This window comes from Thamnophis elegans, chromosome 11 (assembly GCF_009769535.1).
Source record: "Thamnophis elegans isolate rThaEle1 chromosome 11, rThaEle1.pri, whole genome shotgun sequence".
Classification (NCBI taxonomy): domain Eukaryota; kingdom Metazoa; phylum Chordata; class Lepidosauria; order Squamata; family Colubridae; genus Thamnophis; species Thamnophis elegans.
In genome coordinates this window covers 33701810-33720583 of record NC_045551.1, presented here as the reverse complement: position 1 = coordinate 33720583, position 18774 = coordinate 33701810, and the positions used below count along the sequence as shown (strand labels likewise).

The following is an 18774-nucleotide window of genomic DNA, read 5'->3' as shown; positions in this document are numbered from 1 at the left end:
ACCATTGCAGTGAGTAACAGGGTCTCCGGCATCGCAGAGGCCTTCTTCGGTTATCATCCCTCTCAAGCCTGAGTCCCAAGTACTCCCTTTTAACAGCAATAGGGGCTGCAAAATGCAGATCACTCCATTTTGGGCAGCAGTATTGGGGCAGAGTTCTCTCCCAGGCAATCGCCTTCTGTGGAGATGTCCAGTGTTAGAGTGGGCAGGGCCACCACAAGGGTAACATCAACTAGATTTAGGGCCAGAAGATCAGTGACCCGTTCAGCATCAGCTGCAGCAACTAGGGACAATGAGAGGAGACAGAGGCACTGGAGAAACAGTTCTCCAAGGGGACAGCGACCACCAGACCCCCACTCCCATTGGTGACTGAAAGGTTCTCCCCTCAATTGCAATTGGACTCCCCCTCTCCCACCCCGCTCTGGAGGCTACTCAGTCCTGGTCACCAGACTATTCCCATAGTCAGGACCCCTCAGAGGCAATCTTTGGGCCCGGTCCTGATCCACCAGCTTGCCTGGCAATGGTGGGTCTGGAACCTCCAGCATGGCCAGGCACTTTATTCCCAAGGCCAGGTTTACCCCTACTGCAGCGGGGCTCCACTCAGAGGAAGGCCAGGGTATCACTCTTCCCTGGGAGCTTCATGATTTAATCTCTGCAGCCATATCCCAAGGGGTAGATTTGGAATTGTAGTGGACAGGGCAAGCCTTCATTCCGCTGGCCATACCCAGGGACTTTGCAGGTCCCCTACAGGACCCCCCTCCTCCTTGGCCCTCCTTGCACAGCGAAGCCTCACTTGCAGGGGAAGAGGACCTAGGGAAACAGGAATTTTTGGAAGATGAGCGCCTAGTTCCTGACAGGCCCGCTTTCTCTGGCCTATTCCGCATGGCCTTGTTCTACAAGGCCAAGGCTACTGCTAATATAGGAGGGCCAGCTGGGGCTCCCTTAGGGCTGGACTCAATGAAATGCTTGTTTTCCAAGCTAGTTCCTGAACAGGAGGTCATACCTTACCCCAAATTGTTTATGGATGTCATCCAGAGGCAATGGAACCAGCCCGGATCCATACCCCATCTAGTAACAATGACTGGAAGCTCTATGGTTCCAGTTCGGATTTGGAGGGCCTATTACAGATCCAACTGTAGACACCCCGGTAGCCATCTTAGAGTCATTCACCATTGTGCCCTCAGATGTATCAGAGGACTTGAGGGCAGAGGACCACAAGAGTTGACTCACCGTAAAACGCATAAGGTGGCCGCCTGGGTGATCCGAGCGGCCACTGCTGCGTCTTTTTTTAATAGAACTTCCGTAGTCTGATTTTGCCAGCTGCAGGCCAGGATTTCCCCTGAGGACTTACAGCTGCACCAGGATATTAACAAGCTGGTAGCAGCCGTGGAATTCTCCTCAGACGCAACTCTTAATGTGGCCAAGTTCATATCTAAAGCTATGGCTTCCAATGTGTCTTCCTAATGCCTCCTGTGGCTTCACCATTGGCAGGCTGACTTGCTCTAAATGGCGCTTTGGCTCAGCTCCCTTCAAGAGAGGCAACCTATTTGGTGAGGCCTTAGACTTCATTTTGATCAAGAATAGGGACAAGCAAAAGGTGCTACCATATATGCACTGATGAGCGGATCGTAGAGCTTAACCTTATTTTCACCCGCAGTCCTTTGGGGTGACAGAACCTAGCTTCAGTTCCCCACAACACCACCGAGCCTACTTCCAGGGATCTGATCAGTCTCAGGACAGTTCTGGGCTCAGGGACAGAGGCATACAACAGCAACAGCAGTCTCAGACCAGGTGGCCATTTTGAAAGTCCGGCAACCAGCCCTTTCATAGATACAAGTGACTCGCAAACACCTCTCCCCATTGGTGGTTGGCTAAAACATTTCGCAAGCCAATGGGACACGATTACCATGGACACCTGCATACTACAGACAGTAAGGCTAGGTCTTACCCTAGAGTTTCTTTCTAACCCCCAAGACATTTCATCACTCCCCACTCCCAAGTGCCAGGTCAAGAAGGGCCTCATGGACACCGAGATCCAACATCTGTTGGACATTCTCGGTATTGAGCCAGTCCCATCTGGGCAGGAGGGGTTGGGATTCTATTCAATCCTCTTCAGAGTTACGGTTACATCCGAACCTGATCCAGGAAGTGTCCAGGAGGTTCAGACAACTGACAGTGGACTTGTTCACCCATTCGAAGAACACTCACCTATCTAGATGGTTTTGCCAAGTTCCCAGCACGCAGTGCAGAGGGAGTCAACGGTCTTCACTGCCCTGGCCTCAGGAACTGTTATACGCCTTCCCTCCTCTACCCCTCATCCAAAAGGTCATCCGGAAAGTATTGGCAGAGGCAGCGGAGGTTCTTCTCGTCATTCTGCACTGGCCCAGGTGACCCTGGTACGCTGAGCTCGTCAACCTCTCTATATCCCGACCCTGAAGAATTCCTGACAGGATAGTCCTCAGCCAGTGGGCTTTACTCCACCTGGAGCCTCAGTGGCTCCAGTTAGCCATCTGACATTTGAAAGGGACATCCTAAGACGGGATAAATTTTCCAGGAAGGTCATTCAGACCATTCAGGCAGCCAAGCAAACTTCCACCACCAGGATGTATGATGCCACATGGACTGCCTTCAGCAGATGGTGCCGCGGAAAGTATATCGATCCTCTTGCAGCTTCGATCCCATAGATTCTTGAATTCTTGCAGGAAGGCTTGAACAGGGGTTTGTCTCCCAACACTTTCCACAGGTAGGTGGCAGCCTTATCCACGGTCCTGGTGGGAGCAAACAACCATACCCTTACTCACCACCCAAGAGTACGTAGTTTTCTAAGGAGGCATCTAATTTGAGACCTCCTGTGGTCCATCGCTACCCCACTTGGGACCTCCCCTTAGTGTTGCAGGGCCTCACCTCACCTCCATTCGACCATCAGTCTTCAGCTGTTGACTTTCAAGGTAGCCCCTTGTAGCCAACACCTCGGTCAGGAGGATTTCAGAACTGGCGGCTCTATCGGTCAGGGGGGATCTTTGCATCTTCCATCCGGACAGAGTTGTCCTGAGGCTGCACCTCTTGTTTCTTCCAAAAGTTAACTCCTGGTTCCATAGGGCCCAGGAAGTCATTCTTCCAAATTTCTGTCCTAGACCAGCTCATTCACTTGAAAGGAAATGGAACCTACTGGATGTTAGGAGAGCCCTTCGTAGGTATATCAAGCGAACAGCATCTTTCAAAAAAACGGAGTCCTTATTTGTTTCCTTTCAGCCGGCATCCATGGGCAAGAAAGTCACTCCATCTACCATAGGCCAATGGCTAAAGGCCTGCATAGCTATGACCTATGAGCATCAGGCCAGACCATTACCCAGGCATACCATGGCTCACTCTACCAGGAGTGCGGCCACAACGGCCGCTTGGGCTACACAAGCTTCAGTCAACAAGATCTGCAGGGCAGCAACATGGTCTTCCCGTCACCCTTCATCAAACATTACAAGCTGGACATGTTCATCTTGGCTGAGGCGGCATTTCGGCGGCGAGTGCTACAGAGGTTTCATTCAGCCTCCAGGACCCTGGACCAGTCTTCTTCCTGCGCATGAGACATTAAGCTTGGGTATATCCCATGCTTGGATTCTCCAAGCAGCACACAGGAGAAAGACCATTGGCTTATCTGAACCACTGTGTTCTCTGTGCGCTATGGGAGAATCCAACCCTATGACCAGTCAGCCCAGGGTCAGCAGTGAACTTACCTGTCAGCAGTGAATTTACCTTTATGATTTCCATATCTTCTTATGGCTGTGCCTCCGTTAAAAACAACTGAGCTCCGAAGAGCAGAGGAGGCATGGTCAAGACTTTTTCTAACTCAGTCTCTGGGTTAATAGGCAGAAGTTAACCCCATGCTTGGGTTCTCCCACAGCACACAGAGAACAACCATTCAGGTAAGCCAATGGTCTCTTCTTTAAAAATATGTTGCATTATTAGCTTTACCTTTTGCAGTTACTGTATATTTGTAGTTTTAGCTTGGTGTTTTGCAGTGTTTGAAAATGTTGTCTTTTTCTTTTATTGATAGTTTTTTTGGCTGCTGTGGATGTTGAAATATCTTCTGCATCAAAAGCATGCATAGAGTTACCATCAGAAGCAACTGATCTCCCTCATGTAATCAGCAAATCTGAGCCTAGTACCAGTTTGAATGGCTTATATCCACCAATCAGTATAAAATCTAGGCTTAATTTAAGTATTGAAGTGCCATCAGCTTCCCAGGTAAAATTTTCTGTTATGTGGATGCCCCTTTCTTAATAAAGAATGTGTAAGATGAATATTTTACGGGCTTTAATGCTTAATGCTTCTTACTACTCCAGGGCATGTGTTTTTCCTGGGTTTCGTTTGAAAAATTCATTTAATTGAATGGGAGGGAAATTGGTCTGAACTCCCTGGATGTCATGGCTGCATTTCAGCTACCCAAGGAGGGTGATATCTTGATATTAGCACTGGGGGGGGGGGGGATTGGAATGTAAGGAGGTGGGGGGTGGGGGGGTGGAAGCCCAGCTGAGCCTTGTGAAAAACCAGCCAAGGTCAATTAACAATATGCAGAGCTGGGAACCAAGCACCTGTTTCCTAAACAATATGCAAGCACCTAACATGGGGGGACTTTCTTTTGTGTTGTTGGCATAGAAAACCCTCAAATTCAGCTTGCACTACGTCTGTAACCATTTCGGCTTCAGTGAAGTATACTCTTGGCAAAACAAATGGCCAGGAATCTTTCATTGTTAACTAAATGGGACAGTTGACATTGGACGAAAAGGAAAGAGCCCATTCTCTTCCATCTGTTAGTCGATTGAATTCTTTCAGTTTTAGCCATTTCTATTTATATTTCAATTAGAAAGGCTTAAGGATTTAGTTTAACATATCCTGAATTTAGCTAATATGAACACACAACCATCTAGAATGCATTCACTTATGTTAGATGCTACTATTACATATAGACACAGGCACAGGAGAAGAACAGCTTCCTCCTTTTATAGTCTATACATTTTGTACTTGTTTACTTACCAAGCAAAGAGTAAAATACAATGTTTCTGAGAAGAGTTCTGCATTTAAGTTACAACAGATTTCCATTTCCACTTTCTTAAAGAAAAACATTTTTTTCTTAATAGCTTGATAAGTCTGTTTTGGAAGCACTCCCTTCTGATCTTCGAGAACAAATAGAACATGCATATTCTCTTCAACTATTAGATGCACATGATAATAGCAAGAAGGAACCAATAAATGGATTCAACACTAACTTTCCATCCCAGCCTGCTGGAACTGTTCTGTTACAGATGCCAGATCTCAAAGAATCAAGCAGTAATGCTGGGATTAATATAATAGCACTCCCAGCATTTTCACAGGTAAATGATAATATGTATTAGTAATGTGATAAGCATTTTCTATAGGAGAAGTTCTGTATATTTCTAGTTAGAAACATCATTAATATAAATGTATTTCTTACCCTAGAACCAAAACCTCAGAAGTTTAAATATTATACTAATGTTTCAGTGATTTCATATCAGTGATATATTCACAAGAAGATGCTTTATTGCATAGGTGGATCCTGATGTTTTTGCTGCCCTTCCTTCAGAATTGCAGGAGGAACTTAGACAAGCATATGACCAAAGGCAAAATCACGTAGAAAACATATTACAACAAACAAGTGCCACTGGTAAGTCTTTGAATGCATTCCGGTCAAATAATTATGTGTAATCTTTTTTATTGCAGCAAACTTGTGTTACATCTGCTGGGTCATGGTTACTTCTTTAATCATAAAATACTAATGCAATTCTCACTTCTTTCTTCTCAGCATCAAAGAATCCAGTTACAAAAAGTAAGAAGAGAACTAGAAAGAAAATCCAAGTCAGCCCAGTAAAAATGAACATTAGTCCTTTCAAAAATAATTGTTTGGGTAATCCTGCAAAAAATATGGTTGTTTCTGTTGGAAGTCCTCAAAAATTAATAGATAACTTCTTGAAACAGGAAAAAGCAGTCAGTGACAATCCTCAGGTAACTTTATAAGCCAATGCAGCATTTCAGGTTTTTTAAAAAAAATCCATTCTGATTTAAAATCATACATTTCTTATTTTTCTGGGTTTTTGTGCTTTTTAAATGTTTCCTATTGAGAATATAGAGAAATTTTCATTTTTATTCTTTCTGGATAGATGGAAGAAGTACAAACTGTTACAAATCCTTCCAGTGCATCTATTTCACAGCCATTACCATCTACCACAATTTGGCCTCAAGCACCTAATCTAGCAGGAGCTATTGAGTTTAACGATGTAAAGGCCTTGCTTAAGGAATGGATTACAACTATATCAGGTAAACTCTGGGTGTTATTACTTTTTAATAAAAGTTAGTGTGTCTTGTAAGTAAACTTAATTGAACAAGGCTACATTTCATTTCTGTACTAGATGTCATCAAAGAATAGTATTCTACAACTCTGGTATAATTATTTTTGAACAGAAGAGATTCAATATTTAAAAATAGTTTTAATTGATTCTTAATGTTATTTACTGGCTTTCCACTATTGCCTGCATTCTGTAGTATTCAAAGGATATTTCTCTTAAAATGCCAGAGAAGTGTCTCTTTCATTACACATATTTCAAATTAGATAATGTTCAAAATCTATGAAAAGAGAATTCTATTTCTGTGCAATGCTTTATAACTGTGTGTATTTCTAAGAACTGACTGTTGATGCCACAGGTACAGTTGTAACAGTGTAACTAAGCCAGTGGTTCTAAACCTTCCTAATGCCGCGACCCTTTAATACAGTTCCTCATGTTGTGGTGACCCCCAACCATAAAATTATTTTCGTTGCTACTCTATGACTGTAATTTTGCTACTGTTATGAATTGTAATGTAAATATCTGATATGCAGGATGTATTTTTATTGTTATAAATTGAACATAATTAAAGCATGGTGATTAATCACAAAAACAATATGTAATTATATATTGTGAAATACTTCTTAATATATCTATATATCAAGAGAATATATCTTTCTCTTTGTGTGTGTCTCTCTCTCCCTCACTCAATCACTTACTCTGTGTGTGTGTCTCTCTCTCTGTCTGTTTCTCCCTCCCTTCTTCCCTCCCTCCCCATCTGTCACTCTGTGTGTGTCTGTCTCTCTCTCACTCACTCTCTGTCTGTCTGTCTCACTCACTTAATCCCTCACTCTGTGTGTGTCTGTCTGTCTGTCTGTCTGTCTGTTTCTCCTTCCCTCCCTCCCCATCTCTGTCACTGTGTGTGTGTATCTATCTCTCACTCTCTCTGTGTATGTCTCTCTGTCTGTCTGTCTGTGTTTCTGTCTCTCCCCTCCCTCCCCCATCTCTATCACTGTGTGTGTGTCTGTCTATCTGTCTTTCACTCACTCACTCACTCACTCACTTAATCACTCACTCACTCACTTAATCACTCACTCTGTGTGTCTCTGTGTGTGTATCTTTTTGTCTGTCTGTCTGTCTGTGTGGCTCTTTGTCTCTCTCCCCCTCCCCCATCTCTGTCATTCTGTTTGTGTGTGTGTGTGTGTGTGTCACTCACGCTCTGTGTCTCTCTGTCCGTCTGTCTCTCACTCACTTAATCACTCACTCTGTGTGTGTGTGTCTGTGTCTCTGTTTCTCCCTCCCTTCTTCCCTCCCTCCTTCCCCATCTGTCACTGTGTGTGTGTCTGTCTCTCACTCAGTTCTGTCTGTCTCTCACTCACTCATTCACTTAATTACTCACACTCTGTGTATCTCACTGTATGTGTGTTGCATGTCTGTCTGTCTTTCACTCACTCACTCAATCACTCACTCTGTGTCTCTCTGTGTATGTGTGTATCTTTCTTTCTGTTTGTCTGTCTGTCTCTGTGTGTGGCTCTTTGTCTCTCTCCCACTCCCCCATCTCTGTCACTCTGTGTGTGTGTGTGTGTGTGTGTGTGTGTGTGTGTGTGTCTCACTCACTCACTCTCTGTCTCTGTCTGTCTCTCACTCACTCACTCACTCACTCACTCAATCACTCACTCTGTGTGTGTGTGCCTGTGTCTCTGTTTCTCCCTCCCTTCTTCCCTCCCTCCCTCCCCATCTGTCACTGTGTATGTCTGTCTCTCACTCACTCATTCACTTAATCACTCTCTCTGTGTGTCTGTCAGTTTCTCTCTCCCTCCCCATCTCTGTCACTGTATGTCTCTCTCTCTCTCTCTCTCTCTCTCTCTCTCTCTCTCTCTCTCTCTCTCTGTGTGTGTGTGTCTGTGTTTCTGTCTCTCCCATCCCTCCCCCATCTTGGTCACTGTGTGTGTCTGTGTCTCACTCTGTCTGTCTGTCTGTCTCTCTCTGTGCCTCTATCTGTCTGTGTTTCTGTGTCTCCCCTCCCTACCCCATCTGTCACTGTGTGTGTGTATGTCTCTGTTTTTCACTCACTCACTTAATCACTCACTCTCTCTCCTCTCTCTCTGTGTATCTCTCTGTCAGTCTGTCTTCCTCCCTCCCCCATTTGTCACTGTGTGTGTGTGTGTCTCACTCTATGTCTGTCTGTCTGTCTCTCTCTCTCTGTGCCTCTGTGTTTCTGTCTCTCCCCTCCCTCCCCCATCTCTCTCTGTGTGTGTCTGTCTATCTCTCACTCACTCACTTAATCTCTCTCTCTCTCTCTCTCTGTATCTCTCTCTCTCTCTCTCTCTGTATCTTTTGTCTGTCTGTCTCTCCCTCCCTCCCCCATCTCTGTCACTCTGTGTGTGTGTCTGTCTTACTCTCTCACTCACACACAAGACACACATAGTGTGGTCACTTTTAATCACAGTTTAAAAGTACCTGGCAGTGGCGTTTTCCCTGGGGGAAAATCTCCGAGTCTGTAATTTACGGGTTGTGTGCATGCCACGCGCCTATGTTTTCAACGGCGTGGAGCCACGGCAAGGCTCTGTGTGGCTGGCGATGACTCCAGAGCCCATCTGAGAAGACGAGGAACGTGAGGGGGACCCCTCCCCTGCAGATGGGCTCCAGACCCCACACATCTTTCACAGCCGTCTCGTTTCCAATTGGGGGATCCATGCAGAGGATTTCTCCCCCCCCCCAATCGGAAATGAGGTCACATCCAGCCTGCCCGACAAAGCGGTGGCGGCAGCGCTTTGCTGAGCAATGGACAGGGTGGAGGAGGGTGCAGCGCTGCTGCCTTTGCCTCTGGGGCTCTTCTTGTAGGACATGCTGGCTGGCGCTGCTTCAGGGCTTCCCGGCCAACGGCTACTCCACGCACAGCTTGGCTCCCAGCACCGCTGCCATCCTGTCCAGTGACTGTCCTCGGCAGCACGGATGGGCTCCGGACCCAACACATTTCACAGCCACCTCGTTTCCAATTGGGGGGATCCGTGCAGAGGATTTCTCCCCCCCCCCCATTGGAAACTAGGTGGCTGTGAAAGACAAGGCAGCGCTTTGTCAGAGTGAGAACACTTTCCCGCCATTACGAAGTCTCCGAGACTGTAACTGTACGGGGGGAGACCTTGATCAACCTCTTCTATGGAAGTTTTTTTTTCTCATGATCAATCAAAATTACTGAATATCTAAAGGACCGTTGGGCTGAATGGGTACTTTACCCTCCTCCCATGAGCTGTGATTGTTTATTCTTTTGTATTGGGTTTTTTACTGTTTATAAGCTGCCCAGAGTTGCTGTGAGTGGGCAGTCATATAAATCTAATAAATAAAATGAAGCAGCTTCATGGTAGCACAAACAAAAAGGGTTGAATTCCATGCAGAATTTCATGGGAAGATGTGGCAGATACTGTGTATGTTTTTAAAGCTCTCCTTTCAAATTGCTCTATAAATTGAGACAACTAATAAGGATATGCATTAAGCTATACTGATCATACATAGGATTTTGTATACATAATAAAACATGTGGAGTTTAATTTACTTACTTGAAAGAGGGAGATTTTTTGTTTTAAAAGGAGTACAATCAATTTACATCAGTGTCAAAACATTCATTAATTTAAAGCTGTTTAATCTCTGCTGCTTCAAAGAGGCATTCTATAAAGCATGTGTAATTTGTAGATCCCATGGAGGAAGACATTTTGCAAGTTGTGAAATATTGTACTGATCTGATAGAAGAAAAAGATTTAGAAAAGCTGGATCTAGTCATAAAGTACATGAAAAGGTAATTAGATGCTAACTTATTTTTTATTTATAGAAATAAATCCAAATGACATTGAAAATAAGTTATAAAACTTTTAAGAATTTCAGGTAGTGATTCTTTATACGTGCATATCTTGTATTGGTCATATTATTTTCCACACAATTGAATATCTACGACTTGTTCATTTGTGGTACTGCATCCATTATTTATTGTGGATGTGATTTCTCTGCATTATACTGGTGGGTTTGCACTTGCAAAGTTTTGAAAAGTTTCTGAGTGGAAGCCTGTATGGCAATTCTGCCTCTCCTGCCTGCTTTGCATTAACTTGCCCAAAATCTCCTGCGTTGCAATATTATTCCAGATTTATTAGGATATTATATCACCCACTTTAATTAGGAGTGTTCTTTGTGCTTCTGTACTTTGAATACAGACATGAAGAATATGGCGAGTTTTCCTTTTTTCCATTTTGTTCTATTAAAAAAAAAATTCTTTTGTTCCCAGCCCTTTTACCACATGACCAAGGCCTACCATGTCTGAAATTTCACATATGCTCCAGCTGCATGTCCACAAACATTAACAACCCTTTTCTGCTTAGCAAGATATTATGTAAATTCCTATCCATAAGCCAAATTAGAATCGGAATTAATTATCTTGCCTTCATATCTTCCTATGGGAGAAAGCTTCAAAAGCTTCAAATAAGTTTTCTCACTTCAGCCTCAGCCTGCTAGTGTTTTTTTCTCTCTCTCTGGCCACATCTATGGCAGAGAAGTAAAGTCATCTATTTACCAAAGTGGCATGGAAACATGAAGATTGAGACTTTATGAAAGATCACTCTTTCATGCCCCTCCCCCATTTCAGTAATTGACAAGGTCATGCCAAGATCCACAGACCAAAATTCTTGCAGTTTAATGACCTTTTGGTGAAATCGGATTGTTGTCTTACTGCAGCTATCAAGTGACAATCAGCATTGTTTCCTCAGCAATAAGCTTCCCTTAGAAGAGGTAGTACTATATTCACCATGTTTCATCTCTTCCATTAATCCTTTTACAGGCTGGTAAAACAACCTATCCTATAAATTTTAAACACTGTGAAACTACTTGTATGTATTTGGTAATCTTTTCTTTTTCTTTTTTATTATTTATTTTATTCATTCAAGAAATAATTCACTTAAACAATTGTTAAACAATTAAAGGTTTCTCTGCCATCTTTATGGAAGTTTATTTACTTCTCCTTTCTCCCTTTCATGCCTGTTGAGTTTTTTTCTGCCCCATTCCCTTCTTCCATAACCAGTGTTCTCACCTCCATGGTAGGATTAAATGGCGTGAAAGGAAATTGAATTGCAACATCAGTAGGAAGTATTAGGAGCTTCTACTTATTCACCTCTTGTATCTATTTTAATCTTCCTCATGATGGTGGCTTTGGCCTGTCAAACAACTGTTCAGCCATCAAGAATCAGTCCTGGTTTATCTGATTTAGTACAGTGATGAAGTTGCACTCAATATAGTCACCTTACTTCCAAAGAGTTTTAAATTCTACCTTTCTTAGGCAACTTTACTGCCATTTTTCTACTCCAGTTCTTTTAGATGTTTGGAATTTTCCTTATGCGGTTGCAAGTGAAATGTAGTTTATCTGTTTATAGTAACAAAGCTGTAACTTCGTGAGTCAATTTTATGATATAAAATCAGCAAGATGCAGAGACTGCAAACAAGACAATTGTTTGCTTCTCTGTAACTAGTTGAATGGCTATATGATTTCACATAACCCACCTGCCATTTATGTCCCTTCTCCTAAACTGCCCTGTTAAGGAATTGAGGGGATATTTAGCAGGCCTGTACATCTCTACAGTTGGATAAGGTTTCAGACAACCACTTAGCTAGAACCTGTTCTGAAATGTTCTACACACATGCAAACCCATCAGAGTGTATGCTGAGACAATCCTAGTTATAGACAAGTAGTTTTGGAGTTTTCCTGTGCTTTGAACTCTCCCACTAAATACCAGTTATACTGTTCCTCATAAAAAGACCGTTGGCTTACCTGAACGGTCGTTCTCGGGGCACTGCGAGGAGAGTCCAGTGCTGGGTTAACACAGCCTATCTGCCCTTGGATTGAGTGATGTTTTTTAGTTGACCACGCCTCCCTTTGCCTCTGCATGCTCAGTTCGAAAACGAAGGAAACCGTCCTGTAATCAGTTACAGTCAATACAGTCACATCGTTTACAAGAAATAAACACCCCGGGCGGGTTTGGACTCTCCTCGCAGTGCCCCGAGAACGACCGTTCAGGTAAGCCAACGGTCTTTCTCCAGTGCACTGCTCGAAGAGTCCAATGCTGGGACATGCCCAAGCTATTGAGTCCCAGGGTGGGGAAGCGCCGTAGCCTCTGGCATTTCAGCCACTCTTTGTAATACTCTTCTGCCAAAAGAGGCTTCGGCTTCGGCAAAGGTGTCAATCTTATAGTTTTTGATAAAGGCCGTGGGGGAGGCCCATGTGGCCGCTCTACAAATGTCTAGAATAGAAGCCTGGGTTGCCCAGGCTGCAGAAGCCGCTGCGCTCCTAGTGAAGTGTGCGGTGACCCGTCTCGGAGCCCTCTTGCCCTGGTGTTCATATGCCAGCTTGATGCAAGCGCGTAGCCAACGACCCACTGTGTGAGAAGAGACCTTGTGGCCCAGGGACGCAGGGAGGAAGGAGACAAAGAGCGCCTTTGAACGGCGGAAGGCTTTTGTCCTCTTTACATACGTGCACACGGCTCGCCTCACGTCCAACTTGTGCCACTCACGCTCCTTAGGGTGAGAAGGATGGGGACAGAAATTGGGTAAAATAATCTCTTGAGTCCTTTGAAACAGAGAGTTAATTTTTGGAGTAAAGGACGGATCAAGCCTCAGAATTACTCCGTCCGGGTGAACTACGCACAGATCCTCCCTGACAGAAAGAGCTGCCAGCTCGGATACCCTGCGAGCGGATGTAATAGCCACCAGGAAGGCAGTTTTGATGGAAAGGTGGCGCAGATTGGTCTTTCTCAAAGGCTCAAATGGGGCTTTTGTCAGAGCCTTAAGCACAAATGGAAGGTCCCATGACGGATACCGGTGAACAGCTGGAGGTCTGATGTTCGCAGCTCCCTTGAGAAAGCTCTTGATCTGAGGATGCTGACTCAGAGAGCGAGAGGAGCCCCTAGCCAGGATAGTAGACAGCGCTGCAACCTGACGTCTAAGGGTGCTGACCGCAAGACCTTTATCTAGACCCTCCTGCAAAAAGTCTAGAGTCTGAGGGATCGAGGCTGAGGAGGCCTCTATGTCTCTAGTCTTGCACCACTGTGAGAATGCGGTCCAGGTGGCATCGTAGATTCTAGTAGAAGGCCTCCTGGACGCTTGAATTGTTCGAATGACCTGGTCAGAGAACTTCTGCTTCCTCAGGAGCTCCCCCTCAAGTGCCAAACGGCTAGCTGTAGCCACTGGGGCTCCGGATGGGTGATGGCCCCCTGGCTGAGGGAAATTTGGTCCCGAGGGATTCTCCACGGTCTCTGAACTGAGAGACTGACCAGGTCTATGTACCAGGGCCTTCTGGGCCAGAAGGGAGCCACCAGGATGAGGTCTGCCTTTTCGGCCAGGAGCTTGTTCACCACCTGAGGAATGAGCGGAAGTGGAGGGAAGGCATACAGAAGTCCCTGAGGCCACACTGACCTCAGTGCGTTTGTTCCCTCCGCCTGGGGCGAGTGGTAGCAACTGAAGAAGCGTGGGAGATGTGTGTTGTTGTGTGTGGCAAACAGGTCTACCTGTGGTTTGCCGAATCTCCTCACGATCTGCTGGAACAGGTCCGGGTGCAGGCGCCACTACGAGTGGTCGATGCATTGGCGACTCAGCCAGTCTGCTTCCCGGTTGCTTACGCCGGAGATGTGATCTGCACTGAGAGAAGCCAGATGACGCTCCGCCCACCTGCCCAGAGCTTCCGCCTCGAGCATGAGGGCCTTTGATCGAGTGCCCCCTTGTCGGTTTATATGTGCTTTGTCGCCACATTGTCTGTCATTAACAGTACATGAGCCCCTTTTACTAGAGCGGAGAACCTTCTCAGTGCGAGGCGAGCTGCCCTCAGTTCCAGCCAATTGATGCTGTGGGCAGCCTCCCTCTGAGTCCACTGGCCTTGGGCTAGGTGACCCTGAGAGTGGGCGCCCCACCCCAGGAGACTGGTGTCCGTGGTGACAACTAGTCTTTCCGGCTCCTTGAACAAGCAGCCCTTCTTGACTGCCTTGGACCTCCACCATGCCAGAGATCGGATCACCTTTCGCGGGAGCCGAACACGCCTGTGTGAGTTGCTGATCTTGCCCTCTGCATGGGTAACAGGAACCACTGCAGCTCCCTGGCGTGGAGGCGAGCCCAGGGAACCACCCTCAGGCACAATATCATTATCCCCAGGAGCTGGGACAGCTGGATGATTGGTACCGACCTGGCAAGGCTGCAGTGTTTCACTCTGCGTCTCAGGTTGGACAGCCGATCTGGAGAAAGGAATACCTGGCAGGAGGTGGAGTTGATGACTGCACCCAGGTGCTGTATACAGGTGGACGGCCGGAACTGGCTCTTCTCCATGTTGACAGAGAAGCCATGGTGCTGCAGGGTCTGCACAGTTAGAGAAACATCGTGGTGTGCCTGCTTGGTGGTGAGAGAATGAATAATTATATCATCCAAATAACATTCCAGACGAACCGGATTACTGTGGAGATGAGCCGCTAGCACTGCCAGAATTTTGGTGAATGTTCTGGGCGCAGATGATAGCCCAAAGGGAAGTGCCCTGTATTGGAAATGCTTCCCTTCCGAACAGAACCTCAGGAACCGCCTGTGGGCCACATGGATGGGGACATGCAGGTAGGCCTCTTTGAGATCTATTGATGTCAATAGGTCCCCCTCCCTCACACAGTCCAGGATGGAGTGGAGTGACTGCATCTTGAACCTCTTGTAAGCCAGATGCTGATTTAGACTTTTGAGGTCCAAGATGGCTCTCCACCCCCCTGAACTCTTGAGCACAAGGAAGAGGATAGAATAGAAGCCCCTCCCCTGCTGATCCCTGGGGACTGGCTCTATCGCCTCTATCTCTAGGAGATGGCGGATTTCTGCTCTCATGTGCTCCCTCTTCTCTGGGTTCCTGGGGGTAGGACAGCGGAGAAACTTTCTCTGGGGAAAGGTTAGAAAGTCCAGGACAAGGCCCCTTCGAATGGTGTTGAGGACCCACTTGTCCGATGTTATCTCCTCCCACCTGTCGGCGTACAGCCGTAGCCGACCCCCGATGGGGGGATCCCTGTGACCGTTACTTTCCTTTACGAAAGGGACAGGAGCTACCACTGTTGTTTCCTCCTCCTCGGAATGTTCTCCGAAAGGAAGACTGGGATTGGTTGGCACGAGCACCGAAGGGTCTGTCTTGGTGCCTATCCCCCCCTGCCTGAAAGGGTCTCTGGTAGGAAGAAGGGTGAGAGGATTGCCCTGTTTCCTGACTCCTGTAAGGTCTCTTACGAAAGGACCCCGCCCCTTTCCGGTCACCCCTTTTAAGGGTTGCAGGAAGGATCTTGCGTTTTTCTTTGGTTTCGGTGACAAACTTGTCCAGGGCCTCTCCAAACAGAAGGCCTCCCTTAAATGGGGCCGAAGCCAGCTTCCATTTGGCTTTCATTTCGGCTTGCCAATGTCTAAGCCATGGGAGGCGGCGTGAAGTGATATTGGAAGCGAGGGCCCTGGATGAGAATTTAGCTGCTGTCAAGGTGGCATCCGCCGAGTACTCGACAGCGGTAATAATTTTGGTTAGCTCATGGCGCCATCTAGACTTCCTGGGTGGTGGCCTAGACTTGAGTTGGCGCAGCCAGAATAAGGTGGCCCTGATAAAGAAAGAGGCAGAGGTGGATGCCTTAATGGCCCAGACAGACGCCATGTGTGTTTTCTGACACACCTTTTCTGACCTCTCATCTTCTGCCTTTAGTCCCTCTAGGAGCTCAGCTGGCAGGTTTGAGTTGGAAGTTAGAGACACAACTGGGGCATCTACTTCAGGGAATTTCAGGATATCCTCCATTTTCCCCTCCAGGGCATATAGTGCCCTGTCCCCCCCACTGGGGTTGGTTAGTGTGCCTGGCTGTAGCCACTGGTGCTGCACAGCGTCCATAAAGAGGTCAGGCACAGGGATAACCTCAGGTGTTTCTATTGTCTCTTTGAATAAGCCATGCTTGTGATCCCTGGATGTAGAAGTCCGAGCGGCCTCAGGTCTGGAAGTGGGGCCTAACTCTGTAGCCGTCATGGCCTTGTGTAAGATTGATTTGAATAAGGACGGCTTAAACAGGCCAGTGAAACCAGTGGTTTGTCAGGGGTAGGGTTTTCGTCTTCAGAAAGCACGAAAATTTCCCCTCTTCCTGCTCAGAACTTGAAAGCCCAGAGTGAGATGGGCTGGAAGATGGAGGATACAGGCTCCTTGGAAGTGGAGGCCTTAGGCTTGCGCTTTTCCTTTGGGGCCTTGCTCTTGCGAGAGCCCCTGTGTTTAATGCCCTCAGCTATCCCTTGGGAAATGGCTAAGGAAATTACCTCCCTCATTTCATCAGAAAGAGCAGGGCCTTTACCCTTCTTCAGCTTCTGCTTACTGGGCCTGCGATGGCTAGGCCTGCCTGAGCTGGATTCACCCTTCCCACACTGGGAATCCTGGATAGAATCACGTTCCTCTCCAATGGAGGAGCTAGGGGAGTCGGGGTACCCCCAAGAAGCTTCTTGAGACGGATCCCTGGACCTATAGTCATCCCCAGACAAGAATTCACTGTCCCCAGGGGATTGGGCCTCAAGATCAGGGGAAGCTGACTCCCTGCTGCGATGGTTTGGGCTAGGTTCTGGCTGATGGGGCCTAGAAACCTCCCTGGGATCCACTGTGGCTCTTGGTGAAGACCTTTCATTTGAGCCCTTGTGCCCTTTGCCTTTTTTCACAGAGGGATCCAGCTTGCTGCATTTGCTGGAGGGCCCTGCCTGTTCCCCTAAGGCCTCCCTGCATTCCTCTGCCATTTCAGGTCCCCACGAGGCCTGGAAGATAGCTGGAGCTGGGATGGGCACGCGCTGGCCGAGGAGGCTCAAATGCGCTCGCAGAATCTTCAGGAGGGAAGGGCTGCCTGGGGGCTGGATTCCTTCTTCCCACCGCCCTCGGTTCCCCAAGACTTATCTTCCTCTCAGGAGGGAGAGACTAGCTGGCTCCCCAGACTAGTCCCCAGCCTCCTTGTGGTGTTCTGCGGTCGCTGACCGCTGGCTGTGGCTCCGCTTGGGCTGCCTGGGCTCTCCGCTTCTCCTGCTTTCTCCGAAGGCAAGGCTGGAGGAATCAGCTCTCCGCACGAGCTGCACGTTCTTTCTCAACGCGCTCCGAAGTGATCCAAAATGGCAGCTGCTGTGCGCGCAGCCTCCTCCCGCTCTTTTTAGCCTGACAGCCCGAAAAGCGCGCAAAGTTTCCAACCGTCGCTGCTGTTGCCAGGCAGAATTGAGCAGCTGAATGGCCCCTAGCTAGAAGGCCTGCAGGCTCCCAAACCTCTGTTTGAGGGAATTTTTCTCTGGGGCTCAGTTGGGGAAGGTCTGCCACCGCCCCTGCCACTCCTGCTGCTCGCCAGCCTCCGCTGGAGCGCTTGCGACCAGCAGCTGCAGGGAAGCCCGGGTGCCCTCTTAAAGCGACACAAACCTCAAATCTTTGACAGTTCTTGCAACAGAGATAATTTTCTCTAATATGAGAATCCAAACGTGGTCCAAAGTGGGAAACTTTCCAGCCTATCTGACCTTAGACTGGAGCTCTCCCAAAACAGTCCCAACGGGCGGACTGAGTTTTCGAACTGAGCATGCAGAGGCAAAGGGAGGCGTGGTCAACTAAAAAACATCACTCAGTCCAAGGGCAGATAGGCTGTGTTAACCCAGCATTGGACTCTCCGAGCAGTGCACTGGAGAACCTCTGCTTCAGTTTGTAAATTGACAAATATTTTAACATTTCATTGTTTAACTCATAATTGAATACCTAAATACAGAATGCATAATTTTGTATGCTTGTCTTGTGCCACTTTACATTTATTTTTTAAAAAATCTTGCATAGACAGTTTAGCTAATTTTATGTGTGTGGATTATTTGCATATATTTTTCCACCAACAAAACTTTGTTTCTAAGTATTTTCACACAAGAAAGCAAACTACAATTAATATAAGTAAGCATACTTTATGAGTTTGGCTGTGGCTATTCCAGCTCAAAATCTTGCTCTACATTCTATGAAAATGTGTGATAAGTGTGTTCTTTCCATTCTATTACTTTTTATCTCCACAGGCTAATGCAGCAGTCTGTAGAATCAGTATGGAACATGGCATTTGATTTCATTCTTGACAATGTTCAAGTTGTTCTGCAACAAACTTATGGAAGCACATTAAAAATTATCTGAACTGATCTTATAGAAAAGGATATGGTAAGAGCCTGGAGCTCTCTGGTAGCTGTACCATAAGTGCTTGTGAAGTATTTGCAAAGTGCATGACATTAAGCTAAGTTTTTATAAGTTGGATTTTTTTTAAAGGAGGGGGTGTTTTGTACATTTTCTTTCAGCAAAGTGCCAAAATTTGTCAGTATTGCATGTAAATAATTGTGTTTAAATTCTTTTATTGTAGAATAGAATCTATTTACAAAATGTTTGTTTATAAAAGTTTTATGGATT

The 18774-nt window shown here is 46.5% G+C and overlaps 1 protein-coding gene across 1 annotated transcript in view; it reads left to right on the top strand.

Annotated features, from left to right (window-relative positions):
• REV1 (REV1 DNA directed polymerase) overlaps window positions 1-18774 on the top strand; it is a 63938-nt gene that overhangs the window by 43952 nt on the left and 1212 nt on the right. The window contains 7 exon segments of the mRNA XM_032226676.1: window positions 4049-4239; window positions 5133-5366; window positions 5563-5677; window positions 5816-6015; window positions 6171-6327; window positions 10023-10125; window positions 18396-18774. The exon segment at window positions 18396-18774 is cut by the window's right edge and continues 1212 nt beyond it. Coding sequence (XP_032082567.1) covers window positions 4049-4239; window positions 5133-5366; window positions 5563-5677; window positions 5816-6015; window positions 6171-6327; window positions 10023-10125; window positions 18396-18507 — 1112 coding nt within the window. The 3' untranslated portion in view covers window positions 18508-18774.